Source organism: Equus caballus, chromosome 4 (assembly GCF_041296265.1).
Source record: "Equus caballus isolate H_3958 breed thoroughbred chromosome 4, TB-T2T, whole genome shotgun sequence".
Classification (NCBI taxonomy): Eukaryota; Metazoa; Chordata; class Mammalia; order Perissodactyla; family Equidae; genus Equus; species Equus caballus.
In genome coordinates, this window is record NC_091687.1 from 112,469,859 (window position 1) to 112,497,374 (window position 27,516).

The 27,516-nt window shown below is 47.3% G+C and overlaps 1 protein-coding gene across 4 annotated transcripts in view; it reads right to left on the bottom strand.

Moving 5' to 3' along the window:
• Positions 1–27,516, bottom strand: part of PTPRN2 (protein tyrosine phosphatase receptor type N2) — a 931,942-nt gene that overhangs the window by 308,460 nt on the left and 595,966 nt on the right. For all 4 annotated transcript variants that reach the window (XM_070266124.1, XM_023640190.2, XM_070266125.1 and 1 more), the window contains one exon: positions 11,463–11,527. In XM_070266124.1, coding sequence (XP_070122225.1) covers positions 11,463–11,527 — 65 coding nt within the window. The remainder of the gene's footprint in view (positions 1–11,462; positions 11,528–27,516) is intronic.

A 27,516-nucleotide genomic window follows, 5' to 3' on the forward strand; every position in this document is an offset into this window, starting at 1 on the left:
CTACCTCACACGACATGGGGACGATGCACACAGATCCCGGCGGGGAGGGAGCAGGAAGCAACTGTTGGCCACCATTGCTGTCTCTGCAGGAAGCTGAGGACGCTTGGACTGTGTATCTTCCCTCCAATTTTCTTCACTCTTTTTCAAGCAATTCCAAGTCTTATGGGTTAAGCAGCGAAAAAGCGTTTCTAGAATATTGCATTCTCTTAGGAGTATCTCTAGATTAATTTTTTTTTAATGAAAATTAACTTCCGATACCACACCAACCCCGCTCTGTAGAGGAAGCTACCAGAACAGTGTTACACTTCAGTAAGACGGTCCCTCCATCTCCTACGGGGACACCATCAAGTCCCAGCCATGCCCCGCAAGTGAAACATATTACGCACATTTCTAGGAAAATGCAGCTGAAAATGTTAAAAGAGGACAAGGGACGGGGAGGGGAGCAGTGGGAGCCACCACCACAGGCAGATGGGACTTATTTCACTTTACGTGACTATTTACTCTGATACTGAATAAAAATTGAGTTTGTCACTATAGCAACCGCCACATCACAGGGTACCTCTGCTGCCTTTAAATCACAGAAAAGTATTGAAGAGACATTCGTGGGCCCACGTGACATGTGCTTTATACAGCATTTCGGAAGCAAAAGATGCTGTTTCATAATAAACGCATATTTGTCGATATGTCAAGTGCAGTTAATTATGTCAAACATATTTTTGTGTGATTTTCTTCACTTTGGAGAAATAAGAAAACAGTACGAAGAGCATCTGTTAGGGCTGTGTGTGGGGGAAGCTGTGCGATGCTCAGTGGTGGCCTGTCCAGCAAAAGTCATAAGGCGTTGGCACAGGAGGAGCAGAGCCCAGACGGGCTGCTCAGCTGACCTCTGACCCTCCATCACCACAGCTCAGACGGGCTGAGTTTACAAGTCTCAGACATGCTGCTGCAAATATTTCAATGCAATTTCATGAAGATTTCCCTTTTCAAACACAAATTAGCAGTATTTATAAGTAAACAGGTTTTTCTTAGGACTGATGTACTTAATGCATTTCGGAGGAAAAAATTCAGTTTTCTCTGTCAAGAAATGCAGATTAGAATCAAATAAGGTGACTGTGCACAAAATGAGAGTGAGGGGAGCCCAGATCTCATGAAGGGGTAGAGAAGAGGGCCCCATGCCGGCCGGGGGCCCTGGGTTCCCTCACTGCCCCCGAGGTCTCAGCAGAAGTCCAGTCATGGCTCCGGAAGCCTGTCGAGGGCTCCTGGATCACTGACTAGGCTTTGGGGCTGTGACGCCACAAATTCCCTGGAGCAGTATGCCTGGGCGCTGTCTGGGGCTGTGTGTGTGCACGTGTGTGTGTTTCTGGAGAGAGGTTCCATGGTCTTCCCGGGGCTCTCAGAGGGCCTGTGACTCTGGCGTCCACCTTCCACCTTGGTCACAGCCAGCCTGAGGCTGGATGAGAGAGGAGCCATGGGGTGAGATGTAGGGTCTGGCACGTGCAGCTGAGGCGGCCGAAGCCTTATTTATCTACAGGTCACCAGGCACCTGCAAACACGTGACCAGCATCTCAAATTCAGTTATGGTCTCTTCACCCAGGAGACCTTGTCCACTCTGATATCTCCATCTTTTCTTGTTCATTGTACTTAACCTCAAATACTACCATTTTTTCCTTCAAATGCTCTTGAATCCACTGGGTTCTCTCTTTTCTGACAAGACCATTTTCTAAGCCCCACCTCCACTTCATTAGCTCCCGTCAGAACTGTCCGCTCACTCACTGCCGCTGCCTGGGGTCGGCCTCTCCGCTCCTCACCCACCCACCTCAGGGCTCTTTCTCGTGGGTTTCCACACATATGCCTGTTGTAAACACCAGGGACCCTGTAAATTACTTCTTAAGTCCTGTGTGCATGACACAGTGCCATGTGAGACTTTCCTAAATGCCGACAACTTCAGTTATTTTTTAACGTAACGTTCTCTATAGCACCCTGTGAGTCAACAGGCCACGAGGAGCTGGCTCAGCTGCCCCAGGTTCCGGGCACTCACACATGGGGGTGTTTCGTCTTACGTCCTCACTCACTTGTAAATGTGAATATGGACTCATTTACTTCGGTTGCATGTTTTTCTCCATTAAAATTGTAAAAAGTGGTATTAAAGATAAAATGACAAGAACTATGCACACACATTGAACCGATATCCATCTGTTGGTTGGCTATTGTCCTGTCGCATGTTGCGACCCTGGAAGACTGGTGGAGTGCCACAGGACATCTCTGCACTGTCTCTGCAACTTCCTGTGAATCTACGATGACTTCAAAACAAAGACTAAAAAAGGATATTGAAGAAAATTTTGGAAAAGGAGAGAAGTCACTTTGATCCTACCACCCCCATTCTGTAACTTATCCTCTTTGCTTGTTGTCGTCTAACCCAAGTCTGCGTGCACACACATTTTACATGGCTGCCTTTAAGTTTAGAGTTCTCATAACAATTTTTAATGAAACCATTGAATTCCATTTACATTATTATTATAATGTAATTAGTTACCTTCCTATGGTTTTATACTTGGGTCAGTTTTGGTTTTTCACAAAGCTTTGTTTTTTCATTTTCATTTCTAGTCAATGGTCCTCTTAAGATAAACTTCTGGGAATATGATTATTGAGCTGCAGGGGAAGATTTTTTTTAAAGCCATAGAAGCCCACTGCCACGCTGTTTTCTAAAAGATGAGTATATATAAGTTTTAGCACATTTGATCTTTATTAAAGAAACCAAAACTATTACCTCTAAGCAACCTCCATAACCACTTACGGATGAGACTTTAGATTAGACCCGGGACATTATCAGAGCGCCCACTGGTTCCTTACTTGCGTGTGGCTCTGACCTGTGACCCCACACCTGACTGCAACGGAGCTTATTTCGGCTGGAGAGCCTTCTGCGGCTCCCGTCTGTTCACTGGATGTCCCAGTCATCCACTGACACAGCCACCACAGCATTTCCTCAAGACAGGAGCCTCACCACCAACCCACATTTGCCAAGCATGACGAGGGCAGGCCCCTGCTCCATCTGTGACATGCAGTGACAACTTCCCCTCAGCCTGACCATCAGATGGAGTTTTTTCCCCACCGTTCTTCTTTGGGGAAAGTTTACTTTGCTGGTTTCTTCACACTGTGGGCAAAGATCTCTCTACATCAGGTCATCTCCTGGGCCAGCCTGGACCCCCTAAACTCAGTCTCTGAGGAGTTGGGATGTTCACGCGCCTCCTCCCAAGCGTCCCGGTGACTACGGCATGTGGCCAGGGACGGCCATGACCACCTACGCTGTCCTGCCTCCTGACTTGGCCCAAGTCTGCATTTAGTACCAGGTTCCTCTTAGTAATCCCCTAAACCTCTGGACTCTGATTTTGAGAACAGCTACGTAGAGTATCTCTTTCAACAGATGGGCAATGAACAAGTGGGATTTGGGGGAGGAAACAGCTGTTTTCTCAAACATCAGTTATGTATCTCCATCATGGCCACTTGCTTTTCATGGTCCAACTGCCATGTATGCACACCCCCACCACCAACACAGCATCACACGATAAATTCACATTAATTCACAGGGCTGGAAGCACACCCATAGAGTCATAGACTTTTAAGGGACCTTTGGGATCAACATAGTCTTAGCCACATAATACTCTCTTTGAACAAAATCTTACTCAGGAGCCCAGTGAGTGACAGAGGCCACAGAAGCGCAGACCTAGTTAAACCAGAGAGCGGATGGTGCACACGTTGGGGTTCACACCCTACCTGCCCTCACTCAAGCAAAACACTCACCCCTGGGCTCTCTGAAAAAATATCTGAAAACCACGTCTAACATCACACCACGCTAGTCATGAGATTCAAGACATGCCACCCCAAAATACGGCGCCCATACTGAATATTTCAAGCTGAAGGAGTTTGAGAAAGTGCCAGAGCAGAAAGATCACTCTGCCTCCCCCTTCTCCCCTGAAGCAGGTCCTGAGACCCTTTTGTAGAGGTGCCCTCCCTGCACCCAGCGAAAGGAGACTCCTCATCTCTGAAGAGAAGCAGCCCAGCAGGCCGGCCTTGCTAAGTCTCCCCCTGCTGTTTACTGCCCCACCTCACACTCTATCCTGTCTTACTCCTCCACGATGGCCCGTCCTTCACCAAATCCAGCCTAAAAACACTCAGGTCTAACCGTTTCTTTGGTCTTCATTTCTTATGCTCCTGTGCCACGTAAACCTTACCTTAAATACATTTGGCTGCTTTTCTCCTGTTAATCTGTCTTTGTTGGTTTAATTTTCAGACCCAGCCAGGGACCCCAAAAGAGTTGAGGAAAACTTTCTTCTCCTTACACTAGATAGGTAGAAAGACTCCCTTTTCCAGAATCTGAACAGACAGCCATCTCTCTTCTGCCTGAATTTCCCTTGACGGAGGGCTCCTTACTGCCCAGGGCAGCTGAACCACGGCGCTCAGTCTGGGCCAGGACTTCTGTGTTGTGAAATGGGCCGCCTCTGAGGCCCCCTGAGCAATGCTGACTCACGGGTCAGCTGCTCTTTCCTACTAAAATGCTGGGCAGGTTAATCTTACAGCTTTGCGTTTATCACACTGTTAGGAAATTAGAAAGTAACTCTTTGTTTCAGACACATTTATGGAGGCTGTGCTCATGGACCTCCTTCCTGGTAACAATCATCTACATTATTTTCCTTCCAAATATTTGAGTTCTTCTTTGTAATATTATAATTTTCCTTTGGAAGAAATATGACTTCGTTAATTTAAAAAAATGTAAACACTTGCAAGATATCAGAAATTAGATTTTGAAATACGTCAAAATACCACGCATCTATTAGGAATGTGTGCGTGTACTGTAATCTGTTCATTTCCTTTAAATTTTGTTTTGAGATATTTCCTTTGGCTTAAAAGGTTTTAATTCCACTACCTGCCATCACATGTGTGAATCACAAGCACCAGGGAGAGACTCTGTAAATGCTGTTAGATTCCTAGCAATCAAACTCTGTTTCACATCCCAGAGTCAGGAATTAGGAGAGACGTCCATAGCACACATACTTCAAAAGAAAAATCAGAATCATCAAAATCAAGCTTAATACTGCATAAGGCAATTAAAATTAGAAAAAGAGATAGTTAGCTTTTAAAAAATACCTCAACTGGTTCCTTTTTCTCCCATTTTCACTATCTAAATCCGTTCCAAAGAAACAAACTCCCCTTCCCTTCGTCAAGGACAGCTCCCAGCCTGGAGACGCATAGGCAGAAAGTAAATGGAAGGAATGTGGGATCCCTGGCCAGAGCCCGTAGAGAATGGCCTCGGTCAGTTTCACAGGTGAGAGAAATGCAGCCTTTAAAATGGAAAACTGCCCCCTGGAAAAGGACAGGAGGTCGGAGAGCTGGGCTGCAAACACTCACGGACCAAGGGAACAGCTGGAGGCTGCCATGGAGACAGAGGCAGCTCAGGGAGCACTCAGGTGATGGGTGAGCTTCTTTGGCCAGGTTTTAATCAGTGGGTAAAGTAAATGGTCTAGGGTTTGGTCATTTCCTGACCAGTGGATGGTACGGTCACACTTCTGGCCTCTCAGGGACCAGCGAGGAAACAGGAGACACTGTGATGGGAATGGAGGAGCCAGTGTTGTGGTGGCTTTGGCTTACTCTCACCCTCTGCCCTGGTCTGGAGCCACGGCCCCCACCGTGCGTGGGTCAATCACCCCTGACCACTGGTCTAGGCAGAAGCCCTCGGCCCACACCTGACAAGGGTGGGCATCTGGAATGGGCAGAGGGTGATTCCTTCAACAACTAAATGGTCGTCTTCATAAATAATCTAAGCGCAGCTCAGCTTTCCACGAATCAGGTCAGTCCAGTTCCTGGACAGCGCCTCACCAACTGATAGTGACGCGGTGCCCATTTATGAGACGAGGAAAACCTGGGGGCAGCAACGGGCTCTGGCAGGGACACCAAGAGTTATACTTTGCCCACTTTAAGTCTGAGACACCTCACTAGGTCCCCAAGCAGAGAAACGCAGGAGGCGGGTAGCTCTGCCTGTTTAGAGCACAGTGAACAGGCCGGGGCTAGAGATATAAACCCAGGTCATCAGCACAGAGATAACATAAAAAGCCGGGGCCTGGATGAAGTGTTGGGGAGACAGTGCAGAGGGGATTGAGGAGAAGACTTGTCCTGGGGGCATTCAGAGATGTGGGGATCCGACAGACGGGAGCTGGTACGAAGTGTGAGGGGGAGCCCCTAGCACAGTCCAGGCTTCAAATAGGAGTTTGGTCAGTAAATGCCACCAGGAGGACAAGCAGTTCAAGTTCAGAACAGTGACCACTGGTTCTGGCAACTATGAGGCCACTAGTGGTGTTGACAACAGATTTCAGCCAAGATCTGATTGGGATGCAAGGAGAGAGCGGGTGTGAGATGTTGGATACAGGGAATGTAGACGAAGTTTTTGAGAAGTTTTGCTGTGAAGGGAAATGGAGAATGGTGGAGGGTGAGAAGGACTGGGGCCTCAAGGGAGTTGTTTTATTTTAATAAGATGGGAAATACTTGAGCATATTTGTAGGCTGACAGTAATAAACCGGAAAAGCAGGAAAACAGAGGATGCAAGAAAGAGACTATAATAGCAGGAGGGTGGTCTTTCGGGGGTGACTGGAGATGGGCCAGGGCGTGGCAGGAGCAGGTGACTTCATCCACTGGGAGAGGGGAGGCTCAAGACGTGCATTTCCCTGGACGCTTTAGAAGCAGGGAGGATGCAGAGTTCTTCTGCTCAATGAAAGATCACAGACTAAGGGGGTGGCTATGTGTGTGTGTGCATGTGTGGAGGGGTGGTTGCCTACATGAGGGAAGAGGAGAATTAAAAAGTAGATGTTTTGGAGTGTGGGAGGGTGAACATTCTTAAAATGATTGTCTGGTAGTGTTGAGGCTTCCTTTGAGATCTGTGGTGATGAATTTCTGGTGAGATCAGTCAGCCTAGCAAGGAGGTGACAGCAAAGTCAGTAAGACACACTCCCTTCTACCTAGAAACCACAACCTAGTGGGGGAAGTGGAGGAAAATAAATATTTGCATTAAAGCATGGACGTTCCTGACGGCACACAGTTGTGCTCAATATTTGCTGGTGAGTGAATGAAAAGAAACAATGATTTTGGAGGAGGCCTGGGGAAGTGAGGGTAAGAGTATTGAAGATTTGGTCTTGAATGGGAGGTGGGTGCAGACTAAATAGGCCAGGGGTGTGGTCAGGGTGGGACACAGAAGTGAAAAGGAGACTTCAAGATGCATGGGGCTCAAAGGTCAAGTACAGCGAGAGCAGGGAACTAGGTTGGAGACCAGGTGTGTAAACTGAGTGTAAATTGAGAGGGACAGGAGTTGTGAAGTGTGTCCACAAGTAGACATGATATGAAGGACACTGGAGCTGAAGAGACGAGACACGGTTTGCCCATGCGAGACAGAAACCAGTGAAGGTGGTGGTAGGATTTTTGTCTTGAGAGGAAAGATGAAACGTTCCTCACGGGCCTCCAGTTTCTGGTGGATTGGAAGCTCCATGAGGACAGCAAGTCTGTTTGGTTCACTGCTGTCACCCCAGTCCTTACACCAGCACCAGACACATAGCAAGCACTCAGTGAATATCCTCTGAATGAACAAACAGTGCGCTGAGCTGAGGAGGGCGGGGGTCCTCTCACTGATACACATGGGAATACTGAATAAAATGCATCCACTTAAAACCATACAAAGCTAAGACAAAAGTAAAGGAACGGGAATCTCCAGATTCCAAAATGAAGAGGGAAATCAACCCAGGATGTAACGGGGAGCTGGAGCTACAGCTGCTCTTGGGGTTTTGGCACTATATAGATTTGATGGCCTGAGACCTGGGGCTTGGGGTATAGGGTTCTGTGTCCACACAAGGATAGCAGATATGGCCCTGGAGCTGCAGGAGGTGGGAAGGCTAAAACTGAGACCTCAGATTAAGCCTAGAACCTTGGAGAGCTGCCTCACCTATGAATGGAGGCCAGGATCAAGCACTTGCTACCCCGGGAAGGAGACGGAGGCTGAAACCAGACCTGTGCCACATGCACGGATTTTACTACTTTAAAGGGGCAGAAACTTCAAGGTGGGAGATTAACACAGAAATGGATCCACTTAGACATTGAGGGTCCCAGTGGAAGTAAACAAAAAGCATGCAGAAACTCTTACAGAGAATCACACTTCTAGTATAATCTATCACCACTGAAGGTGAGCTCACACACACACACACACACACACACAAATCCCTCATAAACCACACAAGAAAAGCGTAACAAAAAGGAGTAGTAGAAACCCAATATTAGGAAACAGTAAAAGAGTATGAATAGGACTATAATTTAAGTAGCTGTAAAATGATTAAAAAGATAAAGTATCAAAAACATAATGAACATAAAAGTCAGTAGAAAAAAACAGATTTGAAGATGCACTAAACAATTGTTTTCTGGAAGTGGAAAATACAGTAACTAAACAAAAGTATCTAACATTTCAGTTTTATAAAAGGCTAGATGCAGAGAAGGAGAGATTCGGAATACAGTGTGAGGAAATAATCCATCACGGGGCACTGAGATAAAGGGGAGAGTATGAAACAGCAGTCTGAGACACAGCACGGAGAAGGCCCACACCTGTCTGAGAGGAGCACCGTGGCAGGGTACCAAGGACGGTGCCGAGGAAGAGAGTATCTGCAGAGTGCACACTATGTCCAGGCATTCACATCTATTATCTCAGCAAATCTGCACAACGACCCAGTGAGGGAGACTCGGTGATCACCACCATTGGACAGCAGAGGAAACTGAGTCATGTAGTGAGAACAGAGAACCTGGGAGAGAGGCAACATTCAGAGAGATAACAGATGATAATTTGCAGAGTTGATGATGGGCTCTAGATTGAAGGAACTCTTAAAAAAACAAATAACAGGCTCAAGGGGGAGTCATTTACCCCCAGGAAGCAAACCAAGACTTAACTGCAGTTTCAGCCTCTCCCAGGGAGGTGACCTTACACTGTTCAGTCCAGAAATTCCTGACCAGCGCTGGCGAGGTCATCTGCCCAATAAGACCCCTGCACCTTCCCCCAGAGAAAGGGGGCCCTTCCTGGAACAATCTTTCTTCTCCTTTGCTGACAACTTCCTTGTCCCACCCAGTTTCTGCCTCTAAATACTTCCACTTTGTACAACTCCCCAGAGGCCTTACTTTTTATTTACTAGATGGGATGCTCCTCGATTCACAAATCACTGAATAAAGCTAATTAGATTTTTAAATTTATGAGTTGAATTTTTGTTCATTAACAGATTACATCAAGTCCTGAAGAGAATAAAAACCCTCAATTCCCTGGTAGATGAGGAAAATCACTGGAGGTCAGAGGTTGCCAGAGATGGCCTAGGGACCAAAGCAGGAATTGTCACTGAGAGCAGAGTTTGGCGGTGACCCTGGGGAGGAGCGAGGAGAAGGAAGTCACAACTTCCTGACCCCCATGTCCTCCCAGATCGGGAGTGAGCCGCTTGTCCTAAGCAGGACAGAGAGGAAGGCCCACCCTTCAGGCCCAAGGTTTACTGATATCGGCGTTAGATCTCGTGATGTTTAAGAACATGTTTGGCAGGGTATGTACGAAAGCCATGCTTGACTAGAGCCAGCCAGTCAGCAGGCTGACCCCATCGCCACGTCCTACCTCTCTTTCTTGAACCGCAGGAGACCACGTTTCCATCAGGAGGACGGCCACTGAGTGCCAGGTGCCACGCCAGGCATCCCCCAACCAGCCCTGGGGTCCCCTTATCACCCAAGGCAGCCCTGCCTTGCCTCCCCTCCTCCAGGGCGGCACCTGCCTCAGCTCCCCAGAGCACATTTCCCAAGCCCCCAGCCGGCCTCCCACACGGCCGACATGCCCTGTAATGGGGGAGGGTTCGCAGCATCAGAGCTTTCTCTGCTCAGCCTACACGAGTGGCTTTAACCTGGACCAGTCTGGATTTGCTCCCCGATCACTGGACACCAATATCCCTCCTGTGGAATGACTCGGCACCAAACCGGATCCCACTTCACGGGGATGAGAAGGGAGAGGAAGGGCAAGGAGGATTTCATGTCTACTTCTACACCCAAGATACAGGCAGCCAAAGTGGAATGCTTCCATCACGGACTTCGATCCTCCAAGCCATTCTGGCCCTTTCTGCCACGGTCACTGCACCCTCCACGGGGTACAGATGGTCTTGGGACCCCCACAGACTCCTGATTTCCACCTCACCCTCACTGACTGCTAAAGGTACAGCACGTTACGGTGGGGAAAGACCAGAGTCCTCAGCTGTCAAACGCTTCATTAAGCCAGGCTGAGCCGGCCAGGGAGTGAGAAAAAACAAGAACGGGAGTGTCTTTCAGTCCCTTCAAGCATTTTCTGACAAGTTTCTGTCAGTCATCAGTTGTTTTCTCTCCTGCACTCTGCCCACCGGGTCACTGCAACACGCGTGTCTTCAAGGCCCAGTGCGCTTCCGCAAGGCTGTTCTTACACACCCCTGCTCGGGAAGCACGGCGGCCTCTGCTGCTGAAGAACCACCAATTAAACAACCTCTTATTTCAAGAGCCAGGACTCACGACTGCTGAACAGGAGATTTCCCCAAAGACAGCGGCTCGCCTCCAAGTGGCTGTGCGGAGGACATCTCTGCGGTTAGCAAGGAGCACTCATCAATAAGCCGCCCCTTAACAGTTAATTATCTGTAATGGGGAGTGCCGTGAAATCTAGAATTTCAAATGCGATAGCACAGATTGGTTTCAGTCCACGCTGACTTATGAGTGGCAACATACCACTCCTGGGAGGAATCACGTCCGTTGTTCTGAGAACAATTCATTAAATTGCCTGAGGTTGGGAACACAGGCATCAGCCAGGGGTCCCGGAGGTGAGCGCCATCAGCTTTAATTGCTGATGGAGTGTCTGGTCAAGTACCTCTTTCTGATACCAGCACAGCAATGTTAGGACATGACTGCTGTTTGATAGATTCTAAATTATATTACGCAGGCATTCATTCTCTGATATGGCCCTTACCCAAATATGTGTCTTTAAATAAGGAAGACAGAAGTAGGCCCCACCGAATCCCGGAGGAAAGAACAATTTCTCTTGGCTTTCTCAGGTCCACAAATTTAGCAATAACGAAACACTGAAGGAGGAAGTACACATTTTCTGAAGGTTTCTCTGTTTTTCTCATCCACAACTGCTTTTTCTTGAGGAGACACCAAATTATGATAACAAAGGAAACCAAAAGCAGCATCAAGTTAGCCATCCACAGGGGTCAGCACCCTCAGTCAGTGAGGGCTGCTGTGCGCCACCCAGCAGGTCCCCCCACAGTCAGCACAACCTCCAACCTCGTCGGACCGACCCACACTCCGCTCACCGCCCCCCGCCTCCGCTCACCAGGCCTCCACCCAGAGACGAGACCAAGGCCGCGATCGAGCGCATCTGAGAGGGCAGCCCCTCAGTTACTCACCGACCCGACTCCGGTTTGAAGGATTTTCAGTCCAGATGTTTTTTCCAAGTTGTCCTTGTTTTCAACTGTTAGGAAAAATTAAGAAACAGAGGCATCAGCTTGGAGAGGTAACATTCTCAACACAGCCTGAGCATTTTGCTCTATTGAAAAATTCCGTTACACCACTGCTCGGACAGCCTAATAACTGCAGTGTGTGAACCTGCCTGGAGCTGGAAAACCTGAGCGAGGGACCCCATTTCCTACTCAGGAGCTGATGTGCTGGGCCAGCCTGCCCGTGCGCCTTCCGCTTCATCTACACAGAGTCATCATGGGAAGTCCTCAGAATTGCTGTCATCACTGGATGGGAGATTGTTCGAATGCATGCTTTGCAAACTGTCAAGTTTTATTTTAGAATAGGATGGCTATTAATTACGTAATCGTTGGGAAATATGCCCCGTTAGCTAGACTTCTGGTTCACAGGGAAGACTCCCTGAAAGGCCCGACTGCGCGTGTGCACTCACTCCGAGACGGCTGGGAGCCGCTCTAGTCCCTCTTACTGTGCCCCGTGAGAAACAGTCCATATTAATTCAGCTCCAACACGAGCTTCACCCTAATTTGCTCCTGACTTAGAACAAGGAAGACTTTCAGAGCATGAGTTACCCTCCACATCAGACCAAGAGAAATGAGCCCTGGAGACAGTTAGCAGACACAAATGAAAACCCAAGAATCCTGATGCTAACACCGAAAGCCCACCTGCCCTCCTTGGTCGGGAGGAAGCTGGATCACAAAGCAATTGACCTTGGCTTACGATTCTGCAGAAATATTCTTTTGGATAAAGCCATCATTTTGGAAATGAAAACCAGAAAAAATAGAATTTTACTGCAAGCCCTAAGAATGAAGAGTGCACTGTGCTTGTGATTAATGCAGAATGAGGGAGCAAGCAGACAGCAATTACTTTCACCTCTTCTTGTAACACACGTACGTGAATCTGGGTAATGAAATCGCGTCTCTTAGAGTGATACAAATGAGACCCACAGCAGATGGCACTCCCCACCCTGCAGGCCTCTTCATTGTCTTGTGGAAAGTTTTCCCTTTGAACAAGTGAACATTGCTTTTTACATTTGGGTGATTATCCACGCACTCAGAGAGGGAGGCGGCACCGTCTGGGTGGAGTGATGGTGCCTCCAGACACTTTAAGCTGAGGTAGCAGAGGGAGGCAGGGGGCCGTGGCCCAAAGTAAACCTGGACTGGAAGAGAACGTTCTGTAAGAGACAGAGCATGAAGCAGCCGATTTTACTGTTCTGCAAACAAGGGAAACATTTACTGAACGGCAAGCTGCTTTTGGGGGAATAATAGTTACTGAACTCTTAAACAGGCTGAGAAACAGAAAGTACATAAAAGTGGAATTTAAAGAGCACTCCACCTTTTGCTGCAAAGCAGTAACAGATATTTCAGCCTCAGGGATGGAAACACCAGCCCAACAATAACACTGGAGATGGTGCAATCCAAGGATCAGCCAGCGTCCAGCAGGGCCCGGCGGCAGGCACTGCAGGCTGGACCTGCCAAAGAGACCACCTGCCCCGCAGTGTGAAGGCAGCAGGATGAGACTTAAGGGAACAGGGAGTGGTCCTGGCTGTGTCAACACAACCTCGTCTACGAAGCAGGTGGTGGCCCCATGCGACCCGCCGTCAGAGCTGGTCCATCTCCACCATGTGCAGAAGGCCAGACACTGCTGGTTCTTGCCTAGACTCCTTCCCTGGCTCACCTGTCTGCAGACTCCTCAACAGGGCTTCCAAGCCCTTCTCTCAGCTCTCCCGCAGACACACAGCCCTGCCCAGCCAGTCTCCGAGGTCCAGGCTGGTCTCCTTGCCCCAGGCCCTCAGGCAGGCCCTTTCCCCTGCCAGAAACACATCATCGACCTTCTCAGCTCGGTGACAACACGATCATCTTGCAAGCAGCCTGAACTGCCCTGCGCTGGGAGGCCTTCCTGGCACCACCCGCCCCTGGAGCCTGCAGCAAGGACACGTCTTCGCATCTTACAGCTTTGCTGTGTGGGCTCACCACACCCCTAGGCAACCTCGCACTGTGGTGTTGTCACTCCTACGTGTGGACGCCGTCAGGATGCTCATATAAAGTCACCAAGTGGAGTTGGGGAGAGATGCACGGTGGTACCACACCATTATCCGGGGTTTCCACCACATAGATACGGCGAGAATCTCATGGGCATAGACGATAGTAAAATGTATTAAACAAATCGCGCAATGATGAGTTGGGGATCTAGTCCTTTTTTGTTTTTTTAACATAATTTAACTGTAAGTATGTAGAATTTAATTTTTTATAATGGCATAATGTGAAATTTTAATTTCACAAAATTCCTGAAAGAGTAAAAATGAGCTCCAGTGAGCTGGTACGAACTGGCTCCAGCCCCACCGGTATAATACGTTGTTTATACCCAAACTTTAGGTCTTAAAACATCATATTTCCTTGATTCTAAAAGGTGCATTTCCCCTACATCTTAACGCGTCTACAGTTGGGCCTGACAGAGTCACTGCACTGCGTGCAAACCTGGCCTACTGAACAGTCGCCTGCCGCCACCACTGGACGGCCTTGAAAGAATATGCATCTCCTTTCTATCAGAAAATTCTCCACTGGCACCTTCTGACAAGCTCCAGAAACTTCTAGAAGGGGTGTCGGCTGGTTGGATGAGATACTGCTTGGAAGATCATCTCATAGACTCTTTAAGAGATACTGGAGCTAGCCTGGTGGTGCAGTGGTGAAGTTCACACCCTCAGCTTCGGCAGCCTGGGGTTCGCTGGTTTGGATCCTGGGCACAGACCTACACACTGCTCATCAAGCCATGCTGTGGCAGCATCCCACATACAAAACAGAGGAAGATTGGCACAGATGTTAGCTCAGGGACAATCTTCCTCACCTAAGATAAATGAATAAATGCTCCTGATGACCCGGCAATGCTGTCATGTGGAAAACCCACAGGTGTCGTGTAGGAATATGACACTCTGAACGTGGAAGCCAGAACACTCCTCTGACACACGCGCAGCAGCAACTTTGATGACTGAGCCTGAAAGATTGATTCAATAAGCAGAAAGTAAGTCCAACTGATTAGAAAGCACTATGTTACAGTTTAATTGGTGGTGTCTTTGCTTTTTAGTGGTTCATAGAACAACGTAAAGGCCTGGAGTCCATGAGATATGGCGCTGTGCCGTGGCTGGTCCCTCACACATCTGCCTGAGCCCGCGTGGAGGGCACAGGCGCCAGTTCATCTTTGCTCCTCAGGGCCCAGCACGAGGCGAGCTCTCTTTCCAGGAAACACAGCAACTCCAACAGCCCAGCCAGCTGCTCAGCTGCTCTCAAGGCTGCCTCGACTGCTTAAAAGTTAGTTTAGTCAGTTCAAAACCACCAGCAATTGGGGCAAACCACCCAAACTGTGTAAACGAGGGCTGTCTCTGAAGCTGTAAAGGGCTTCACAGAGCACAGGGACCGGTTCCTCCTTCTGAACCAACCCAAGGCCAAAGTGCCAGTCAAATCCCAACCACAAAGTAAACAATGAAAACACCCATAACTCGGCCACATGCAGCACCGAGCCAGGCCGGCACGCACACTGGGCCTCCCTTCATCCCTGGAAACGCCCAGGGAGTAGACTGTGTTGCCTCCATCTTAGAAATGGGAAAACTGAGGAGACACAGGGTGTGGCACTGTCGAGAGCCAGAGGCGAATCCATCTCGTCCTAAACTCCAGGTCTGAACCGCAGGATTCACAGCCGCTCTGTCTCCGAGGGGCCGCAGTCAGCTGGGGCTCTGCCACAAACACCACGCACCGCGGCTTAAGTGGCAGACGTCGACTTCCCACAGCTCTGGAGGCTGACGCCCGGGGTGAGATCGAGGTGCCGGCAGGGCTGGTGTCTGGGGAGGACCCTCTTCCTGGACGCACACAGCTGCCCTCTCTCTGTGTGGAGAGAGGTCTTCCTCTCCCTCTTCCTGTGATGCCACGGGTCTTAGGGGATTAGGGCCCCACCCTTAGGACTTCATATACCCTTAATTAACCCCCAACCCCCAAACACAGTCACTCTGGGGTAGGGATTCAGCATACAAATTTGCAGGACATGGTCTGGCCCACAGCCCAAGGCCAATGCTAATTGCGACGAGGACACCACCAGGCTGGCCTTGCTCGGGGTCAGTGTCCTGCAAGTGGGTCTAGGCAGGAAACCCAGGGAATTCTGAGACTCGAACCTGATGAAAAGAGCTGAGGGGAAAATGGCTTGTCACCAAGAACTGAATGAAGCACTCGAGGGAATTATCCACCAGAAGACACAGGGCAGTGATCTGAGGCCACAGAGAGCCCTGGCCCCAGCGGACTCGCCACGTCGAGGCGGAGCGAGCCAGGGGTGAGCTGTATGGGGCGAGCCCTGGTCCAACCCCTGGTAACGGTTTCTCCTCACCTTTCTGCGGGATGGCCTGCAATGAGGCCCTGGCTCCACTTCCTTCGTGTGATGGATGGCTGTACAGAGGGGAGAGTTGCGTGCTTTCCTCCCCATGCCAGCCAATCCTAGGCTCCCGCAGCCCCGGAACCTCACCATCCACTCTCCCTTCCCCGTGCTCTGTGGCCACCAATGGCACGTCCTGAGGACCCACCGTCCTGTAAGCCCATTTCTCTGTCTGCTCCGTAGCCTCTGTGCTTCCCTGAGTCCCTGCAGGTGCTCACTGCTGGCACCCTTTGTTTTGCCAATTAATTACTCATTTTACCCTTAGAATGACACGAAATCCATGGAGAGCTGCCGCTTCCCAAACTTTGCATGGATAGCAGAGTCTGCCTCCTCTTATCCAATAAAATTTTCCCATTTTATCCTTTAAAGTCCTGGGCAAAACCTGTTCCCAAGACATTTTCTCTTAAAAGTGGAGACTGGCACACAGCCACACATGCACATAATGCCTAGTGACCTTCAGCTCCTCGCTGGCCATCATTCCTCTCATCTGCAGGGGGGAGTTCCTCACAGAGCTGAACAGAACAAGGTATCTGCAGTTAGGACGGCCAGCCTGTGTCCTGAGCTCGTTACTGAACTGCACCCTGCCTCAGTTTCCCTTATGAGACCTGGGCACTCCGATGCCCACTTGACAAGTGGCTGCGGGACTGTGTGGAGCCTCTGTGCCGTGCACACATGGGGCTCGGCGCGCGGCAGTGGTTCCTCAGCTGTTTCTCTGGGTCCGTGTGGCAGCCTGGCCAGAGGCCATTCACAGGAGGAGGACAGCATCTGCCTGCTCGCTGCTCTGCAGTGCCCATCATCTCTCATCCCCAGTGCTGCCATTTGTCGATCGATGCTTCTGTTTTCGTTTCAGAGGCTGAACATCAGCTCAAGTGTCCCTCGCGACCTTGTTTAGACAACTCAGGTTACATCTTCCTCCTGCAACAGTCACATGTCGCAGGAACTTCCAAGTTGAGCTCCGCCTGCTCTCAGAGCCACGCGGGACGGGACGGGCCCTTCTCTCTTCTGCACAAGGGGAGCCAGGAGAGGCCCTGCTTTCTCCTCTCTCAGGACAGCCTGCTCCTTCCCCTCTCCTCGCAGCAGTGGGTTTAGACCCCTCCACCTGGGCACTTGTAAAAATGTTGTTTCCTGCCCGTCTAGGCCTTCAAATCAGAAACTCTGGAGGTGCTTCTGGTCATGTCCATTCCTAAAAGCGTGCCTCCATCTCCCACCACCAGCTACTTTCAGGATTAGCCAGACGGAAGCATGGTTGAATGAGAGAATTACCTCTCCCCCTGCACCCATTCATCCACGCACTTGTTCAGACACTCCCTGTGCCAGGCGCTCGGCCTTGTGAGGAATGAGACGAGCCTTCTCGACCTGACATCCTAACGGGGGCCATGATAGCAGCTGCGTCTGTCTGAGGTGGTCAGGTGAGGTCTGTCAGGTGAGGGGCGCCAGTGGCTGGAAGGGTGTGTGTGCAGGCATGCAGCTCTCTGTGTCCAACATGCATCTGAAAGAGGGCCACCAGATATGACCGTGTCACTTGGATGTGGTCTGGCCAGCATCAGCACAGAGGGGTCATTGTCACTCAGAGTCTTGCTGGCAAAGTCCCCCAGGAGTATGTCACCTATTCTGCAGGTGTGATGGATGGAACACGGCAGGTGGACCATCACTGTCAGCCTGAGTCAGGACATCACATCTGTCTCTGTTACAATTCACTTTGCAATGTCTGGTACATCCTTCCATCCCATAGACTCTTCACCCAGAATGCAGATGTTAACCAGCTCTCCCGTTATTTTCCTCCAAAAATGCACACACATAAAGATGACTAGGACAGACCCAGGACAGGTGCCCTGCGGTGTGGACCAGTAACTGTCTTTCAGATTTATACTAACCCACAGATTATGTTCTTTAGTTGTGGTTGTTCAACAAGCGATGAATCTACCCCAAAATACGTCACTTTGCCCTCATTTCTTCACATTCTCCACAGGACATCACAGCAGTTGGGGTCTTGGTGAGGCAGTCCCAGCTACAGGGTTCCCCTTGGGTACCACCATGGGGCTCTTCCACAAAGGAAATGGAGACCGTTTGCCACAACGCTTCCCGGAGAGCCCTTCTGAGATGTGCGCAGCATCTGCTCATAGCTCCTTCCAGAATCCTGCCAGCCAGCCGCACCCAACGCCGTGGTTCACTTCAAGTCACAACTCAGTCACGGTCTTGAACGCCGGCACGCCCTGAGAAGGCGCAGGGAAGTGGGGGCACTGTGAGAACCCAGATTCCAGAAGCCCCGGCTTCCCTCTCTGCCTGAGGAACCTCCTGGGAGATGGCGGACAGTTTCCTGCCACGTCCGCGAGCTCCCCTGGTGGCTGCGGCGTCTGGGGACGTCAGGCGCTCTGTGCTCCTTTTCCACCTTTCTGTCAGTCTCGGGGCCAATTCCTGTCCAACAACACCTGTCTCTCTCTTTATTTTATTTAATGTTTTTGTTTTTGCAATTTCTCATTGGTGGCGATGGAAAAATGGAGAAGCTGTGGAATCTTGCTTTTTCTCTAGCACATGTAAAAGGTACACAATTTATTCTAAGCAAGCCTTCTGGGTTTTTTAGGTCAAATATGCCTAAAAGAGAAACAAGCCTCGTAGTCCTCAGCCTGCTTTGTGATTTTCAGGCCACTCGGGACACCCTTCCCAATGCCGTTCTTACACATTGATCATTTTACAGTACTTCCTCCGAGGGCTCCCTACACGACCACATGGCTTTCTATCAGACACCCTTCTGCTGAACGGAATTGCGACAGAAATAGTCTCTCCACATTCGTAGGCTGCACCCCACACACAGGCGTGATTTCCTCCATCAGGCCTCAGACTGCCTCTGAGCAGGCAGGACAGGGCGCCTCTCCCACGGGCGTGTCCCCGTGCACACACTACTCTTTCTCAGGAAGCACTGTGCGAGTGCAGGGTCACCATCAGCCTTTCTGTGAACTCCACAAGGACATGGCCACTTTTTCTGTCTTTGCTGAGGCATTTTGGGGGTAAAGCAGGAGCCTTGCTTCTGCCAAACATTCTGTCAAATGTCAGTTCTGAGTTATTTTTATGGCCCAGCGTGGATTCTGAGCTGGTGGTTATGGGCTGGCCGGCAGGCCAGGATGCGGAGACCCTGGGAGGAGCTGCTTTAATAAAGGAGAGAACGATGCATAAAGCCCATTTTTATCTTCACGGGAGACAAAAAGGGTTTCCAAACACAAAAGAGAAGTCCTTTAAAATTAAATTCGCTAGATGAAGGATATGCAAATTACCTGGAGAAGCAGAACTCTACAATGTTCTCAAAATTCTGCAATAGCCTCTTTAATTAGTATTTTAATTTATCAGAATAATTCTTTGCACTTGACAATTTAGGCAGTATCCCATATAATTAAGCACGTAGCTACAGTGGAATAATTTTGCCTCTCTCTTGATCCCCGTTATTTTAACCTGAAAGGATGTGCAGAAATCTCCTCTGCGATCTACATTGCAATGGGATAACTTAATGGCTGTGCTCCATTAGAAAACAGGAGGTGAGGTGGCACCAGGGGGCCCGACTTGCTTTAGGGAAGGTTACGGCCCTGTGGGGTTGCTGGCCCTGCCTCTCCTCAGCCCCTGCAGATGGGCTTTCGGCCTGGAGCAGCTTATCTACCCCACAAACCCGCTGGGTAAGGGGACAGAGACCACAGAAGGACCCCTAACGGAGCTGCCCTGTGATCAACAGGATGCCGCCCTGGGCTTCTCGACCCACCACCAGGGCGGCCACAGGCAAGCTGGGCATGGGGAGGGTCCCCCACATCCTTGGCCTCTGCTCTGGAAGCAGCATGTTACTCCCGTCTAACGCCACAAGGGTTTTGAGCTTGGGAGTGGGTGGAGAGGGTCTGAGTTGTAGCAGACACACATTAATGAACTTGTCAAATCCTGCCTCTCAGCCTGAAAGCAAAAGATTCTTGCCTGAAGAAGTGTCATTTCCCAGCAATGCTGAGGGTCCACTCCCATGTTTCTTTGCTTTTCAGTTTGTGGTTCTGCAAGTTTCCGTGGATGAGACCACATCTGTAGCAGCTGTGCATGGCGGTGGGGATGCAGCCTGCAATGCTGAACAGTGCCTACTGCTTATCAATGTCTATGTGTGCCACTCTAGACACCGCACGCAGGAATCACACTGCTGTTCATTACACTGGCAACGGAGGACACTGCGGCCACAGCTGCATATATTTTGTTTTTATAAAAATGACTACAATTTGATTAAATTTTCAAAAAACAGAATTAAAAATGCAGCTTTATTTACATACTTTGATTTAAAGCTTTGTCATTTATTAATTATATTTTGTTTTATAATAGTTCATTTAGAATATTTTTAAAAAAATAACCTTTTTGAAGACATATAAATAATTTAATTCTCAATTTGATATGTATCTTATATTTGTGATGAAAATACTTTCACATTTTATACGCTGTGTGTAATTACACTTGTATCATTTCCATCTAAATGCACAAATTTTATAAAAATCTTTGTTAAATGATATAATTAGCGATTTTGTAAACAAAAGGAAGAAAATACATTTATAAATAAATATACAATAATTTAGGAATTGTATATGGCTTTAACTTATTACTCATCCAAACTCCACTGGCCCATCAAGAGAACCCCCAGCTTGCCGGATAATAATTCAGTCCGGCTGTCCTTTATGTTTGGCTGACTTCCAGAAATAAAACCTATAGCTTGATATATATTTAAACAATTTTTTTCATTATGAAAATATCTTTTTCAAAGTATGAAGGCAGAACTTCTTAACAATTCGTTAGCTTCCTACAGACTCTTAACCACTAGATGCCCAGCACAGGGCCTCCCTTTGTGCTCCTGACCCTCGAAGGCTGGGGTGGGCTGATGATCGGCACAGCGGCAGTGGTCCTGCAAAATGCAGCTCCCGCACATCGCTCCTCACAGCAAAGCCCTGCCTTGGGGTCCACCTCACTCAGGGTCCGTCTAAAGTCCTTGCCACAGGTGCACGGGCTTCCAGATCTGACCCTCCTTCGATGCCCGGGCCTCTGCTCCCACCTCTGCAGCTCCTTCCATCCACGAACACTCCCAGAGCTGCCCTCCTGCCCAGGGCTTTGGCACAGGCTGCTTGTTCCCTGGGCCCAGAATGTCGTCCCCAGGTATCAGCATGACTCATGTCTTCCATGTCTCAGTTTAAAGTCCCTTTATTGCTGCCCCGTGCACACAGCCCCGTGACCCGTGTGGCTCCTGTCCCTCATCCTGCTTACTGCTCCCCAGGCAGTGATCCCATCTGACGTGATGTGCACTCATTTCTTATCGGCTCTCCTCACTAGAACGTAAGCTCAACAAGGCAGGGGCTCGTCTGTGACATGGGAGGCCCCAGTGCACAGGCCGATGTCAGGCACACAGGGCGCTCTCGGGACTATGTGTTGAGGGAAGGCATATGGGACTGCAGAACGAGGAGGGCTCACTCCCTGCTGGCGGCGGTGGTGGTGTCCTGTCACTCTCATCACTATGGCGTCACTCCCATCGCTGTAACTGTACTATCACTAACATCCCTATCACCAGTGGTGTTCTTTGCCACACCCACAGTTCAAGTTTTCAAATCAAAGTGTTAATCCAGAAAAGGTATCTGAGGCTGCCCTACTGGATCCTCAAGATTCTCTTCTGATGGAGGCTGCCGCTCCAGGAGGCCTGGTTTAAGAACACATTCTCAGGTGTCATGAGACAAGGCTGCCATTTCCCGCACGGCCACACGGAACCGGACTGTGTGCAAAGCAAACCGGTGCAGAGCCGCCTGTCAAACAGGCCTGAGGGACAGCGTGCAGGAGGGCGCCTGTGGGGCACCGGCGATCTGCCTGGCTGGCAGGGCGTGCCGCCCTGCTGTGTTGTAACACACCTCGCTGTGACAACACAAAACACAAGGACACGTTGTGATGTTAATCATTTTACGTCAAGTCATCTCAGAGCAGCATGTTGCCACAATGTCTGCATATTTAATTTTGCTAACTGTCAGAAAGAATTAAAATAACCCTGGAACATAACCACTTCCCTGACAATTATTTACTAAAACCGGAGCTACCATTTAAAGCTGAATTCTAAGAGAAAGAACGGGGCAGGAGGAGGGGGTTGCTGCCTGGCTCTTCCTTTGTCAGAATGGGTGTTGCATCAACTTTTCCCACAAGGAGGTGGGCTCTCTGTCTGCTCTGTGAGCCTCCAAAGCTCTGGGCACAGGGCACTGGAGCTCGCCTGTCCCAGGAAAAGGAGAGAGGCAGCTGGGAAGAGCCCTGTGACACTGTGCACTTGACCTGACCACCACAGGGAGGGGGGCAGTGGACAGGCCACGCAGAACCACCTGCTGGAGGAGTGCAGCACCGACTGCGACCGGCCTGCCTGCCACCAAATCCAGTCCAAAGAGAGGCCCCTCCAGCACTCGAAACAACGTGCCATGCTCCTTCCTGCACAGACAACCGAAGCCTGGCCACACTGAGAAGGAAACAGCAAAGCTGTTGGGTAGACAAAATAAATATGTATCAGTTGCATCTGTATAAAATGCAACATTTTATTAAACATGTGTGTCAGGGGTTCCTGGGAAGAATCTCCCTACCCAACTCACGGTGACTTCCTCTCGATAGTTAGAAACATTTTTCTGTTAATTTGTAATTCAAAAATATCACTATTTTATATTTATATTTAGTTATATGTTAGATAGATATCAAGTAATATTTATAAAATAAGCGCTGGTTATACAGAATAATAAGACAGCAAACACCCCTGACACCTACACTCTGAGAAAGAAATGGAGGATTACACCGACATTCGATCCTCCGTGAGCCCCACGTGGGCCCCCGCTTCCTCCCCATCAGACGTTCTAACTCTTCGAATTCTGGGTTGATCGGTTCCTTTCCTCCAGACCTTTTCACACACGCGTCTATTGCATAGTTTTGCTGGGTTTGAACTTAATAAGATGGAACAATAACACATGTTCTTCTCTGACTTGCTTCCTCCCCTAACCATTATGTTCTCACAGGTCGCTGCGGCCCTTGTTGCTGTATGGCTGCGTTATACACGTACAGGATGTCATAAGTTATTTCTTCAGTCAGTTGTCCGATCCAGCGGACAGTCCAGTGGACAACTGGGCTGTTTCTCCTTTTCCTTTCACATCTCCATCACTGCTGCTGGGAGCATTTCTGTGCTGTCCCCAGGCACGAGCAGAGGACTGTCTGGCAGAATCACTAGGACGGAGATGTCCCAACGTGATTATGTCAATTTACACTCCTGCCATCAGCTTATAAGAGTTTCTCTTGCTCCACATCCTCACCAACTTGTAAGATATAAACATTTTTGCCATTGGTAGCCGTGACATTGCATCTCACGTGCTTTCAAGGTGTATTTCTTTGATTACTAATCAGGTTGAGTACCGTCTTGGGTGTTTATTCATCATTCACACTGCTTCTTATCTGAAATTTTTGTTTGTGCTTTTCACCCATTATTCTATTGGGCTACTTGTCTTTTTCATATTGCTTTGTAGGAGTTCTTTAAACATTCTGCATACTAATACTTTGTCAGTTATATGTGTTACTACCTTATCTCAGTTTGTGGCTCAGCTTTCACAATTTCTTAGTTTTAATACACTCTAATTTATCATTTTCTTTAAGGTTTGCACTTGGGGTACCATGTTTAAAAATTTTTCATCTATGCCAAGATCATAAAGATATTATTGTATATTTTCCTCTAAACCAGTTTGGGCCTTCACGTGTAAGTCTCACACCCAGGACTGATGCTCATGTACGAGGAGAGGTTTTCCCTAAGTGGACGCCCCGTTTTTGCAGCACAATTTACTGAAGGCCACCCTTCCCTCTGATCTACAATGCCAACTCTACCATCAGTCAGTTCCGCAGGAGGGTGTACTTCTGGGCATCCTCCACTCCAGGTCCTGAGGTCTGTCCTGCCCAGACCCACAGCACCCGCCACGCTTCAGCGTAAGCGCTGCCATATACTACGTCACGGATGGCAGCCTTCACTTGCTTTCTCTCTGCAGGGGCGTTCTGGCTGTTTTGGCTTCTTGCACTTACAAATACATTTTAGAATCAGGTTGTCAAGTTTCCAAATAAATATAAAAAAATAAAATGAAATAAACAAATCAATCTGCTGGGACTTTTGTTAAAATTTTATTGAATCTGGAGGTTTCATAGAATTAACATCATTATTCGCAATCTGTGAACGTGTAAATCTCTCCATTTATTTATGTCTTCTTTCACATCTTTCAATAAAGTTTTATAACTTTCTCCATAAAGGTCTTGTACATTTAAATAAATATCTATTCCTGGTATCTTATTTTTTAAAATAGTAAACGATGATTGTTTTTTTAAGCCGTATTTTCTAACTTTTTTCTAAATATAGACATGAAATTGACTTTTTGTACATGATTTTATACCTGACAACCTTCCTCAACTATCTGACTAATTCTGTTACTTTATCTGGATATCCTTTTGTGTTTTCTGTGTACATAAGGAGATTGTCTATGAGTAGTGAGTAGTGTTTCTTCCTTTCTAACTATTCCTCCATTTCTTTTTCCTGCTTCACTGCATGCTGGCTGGATCCTCCTGGCCAACACATAATAAAAGAAGTGAGGACACACATCCTTGTCTTGTTTCTGGTGTTAAAGGGAATATTTTCAGTGTTTCACTATGACGTCTGATGTTTCTGTAGTTTTTTTTTAATCAACTTAACAAACTCATCCTATTTTACTAAGCATTTCTATTACGAATGAATGCTAAATTTTAGCATCTTTTTATCTGGATTTATTGAGATAACTAATGACTTTTCTTATTTAAACTATTAATGTGATAGATTATGTTTCTCACATCAGAATTTAAATTGTTCATGATGTATTTTTAAAATAAATTGTGAGATTTAGTCCCTCGTATTTGGTTTGGTTTGTGCATCTGTTTCCAAGGGAAATGGTCTCTAGCCCTCTTTCTTGTGCTGTCACTCCTGCGTTTGGTATCAGAGTAATACCGACCTCAGGAGCCGTGGAGCCAGGAGGTTCTGTGTAGGACTGATACCTGAATGTGTGGAACTCCTGCTTACGAAATATGTGAGCCTCATAATTTCTCTGTGGAAAGACTTTTAATTACTAATTCAATTTATTCCTTGGTTTCAGCACTATTAAAGTTTTCTATTTCTTCATTTTGGTCATGTTATTTAAATGTTCAAATACATTGTCATAACGTTGTTCACAATATCCTCTTGTTATCCTTTTTTTTCTTTGCTGAGGAAGATTCACCCTGAGCTAACATCTGCAGCAAATCTTCCTCTGTTTTGTATGCAAGCCTCTACCACAGCATGGCCACCAACCAGCAGTGTGGTTCCACATCCAGGAACTGAACCCAGGCTGCTGAAGTGGAACATAACCACTAGGCCACCAGGGCTGGCCCTCTTGTTATCCTTTCATATGCCTAAGGATGTATATTTACACTCCACTTTTAATTCCCAACATTATTTTTGCCTTCTCTCTCTTTTATCTTGACCATTTATGATGGAGATTTTTCAATTTTATCAGTTTTTTCAAGGAAGAAAACTGTTTCTTGGCTTATCCTCTCTGTTTTGTTTTCTATTTCATTCATTTCTGCTTTACCTTATTTCCTTTCTTCCACTTTATTTGGGTTTATTATCATTATTTTTCTAATTTCTTAAATGCAAAACAATTATTTTTATGCCTTGCTTCTTTTCTAATATAAACAGTTGATGCAATAAATTTCTCCACTTGCCACTTTCAGTGCAAACCTCCAGACAATGAAATATAGTCCAGTATGTCCATTACTGCAAAGTTACACTTTCTTAATTTCCATTTTGACTTTTTCTTTAACTCATGGCTTCTTGGAAATTTTTTTTTTTTAAATTTCCAAACACATGAGGTTTTCCTTTTACTTATTTTTGTAACGTAACAGCATTGTTGTCTCAGGGCGTGGTTTGTGAGATACCAGTTTTCATGGATGTGCAGTGCGCTAGAAAAGAACAGGGTGCTCTGCTGGTCAGGTGCGCTGTTGTCCCGCTGTGGCTCGGCCAGGCTCAGCACCTGTGCAGTTACAGTCCTCTGCGCCCTCCTGACTTTCCGCATGATTTCTCCATTACCGTGTGAGATGTGCACCATCTCCCCCCAGGAGGGGGCAGGTATCTATGTCCCCTCACAGTGCTGCACATTGCTTTCACACACGTTTAGACCATGTTATCAGGGCACGAGTGATTGGGATTTTTATCTCCTCCTACCACTGCATAGTGACCCTCTTTTTCTCTGATAATACTTTGGTTTTTTTCCCTGAATATGTTATCTGCTCTCAGTATAGTACATCAACTTTCTTTTGTTTAGTATTTGGTTTTGGTTACAGTATATATATATATATATATATATGCAAACACACACACTATATATATATATATATATATATATATATATATATATATTCTCTCTCTCTCCATATATGTATTTCCAGTCTGTAAATCTGTTTTTAATTGGAACTTTTTTTTACTGACATTTATTGTGATTTCTGACATATCTGAATTTATTTCTAGCATCCTATGTTGTCTTCATGCTTGAAAGTTATATACTCTATTTCTAATTTTTAGTGGTTGCCCAGAGATTTTAATATTTACATGTAACAAACTTTCATATTAATAAAGATCTAGGCTCTCTTCCTAAACATAACTGAGACCTTAGGACACTTTACCTCCCATCATCCTCATCTTGATTTAAATACTGTTTTCAAGTTTGCTATTTTAATCCTATCTTGGTTTTGGCCTCACAAGACAGTACTGTTCTACACAGTATACTTTGTTTAGATGCATCTTTCCCATATTTCCCATTTCTTTGCTCATTATTCCTTCTGTGTCTGAGGTCTTCCTTATGGCTTATTTCATTTGCTTGTAGTCAATCTATTAGAATTATCTTACATGAGGATCTGTTAGTAATTAACTCATTTTTCTGAAAGTATCTTGATTAACCCTCATTTCTTTCTTTTTTTGCCCTCATTTTTGAAAGACATATTCTCATGGTATGATTCTAGGTTGACAACGATTTCCCTCTCAGTAATTTAAAGACATTATCCTCCTGTCTTCTTACTCATTTTGGCTGCTGAGAAATCAGCCAGGAGTCAATACTCATTCATTCTGCACAGCTTGTCTTTCTCTTTGGCTGCTTGTAAGATTCTCCCTTTGTCTTGAATGTTCTGCAGTTTCATTATTGTGAATCTAGATGTAGAATTGTTTTCACTCCAACAGACTTCTTGAATCTGAGGATTCTCCCATCAGTGATAGAAATTTTCAGGCATTATATCTTCAAGTATTGTCTCTTGACCATCCTTTCCTCCCCTCCTGGAACTCCTGTTAATGGACATAAGATTTTCTTACTTTGTCTTCCAGGACTCTTTACCTTTTTTTTTATTTCATATTTTCCATTTCTTTATCTCTTTCTATGCTGAATTCTGGATAATTTTTTCAGTTCTATCTTTTAGTTCACTAATTCTCTCTTCAACTATATCTAATCTGTCATTAAACTCACCTCCTGGGTTTAAAATTTC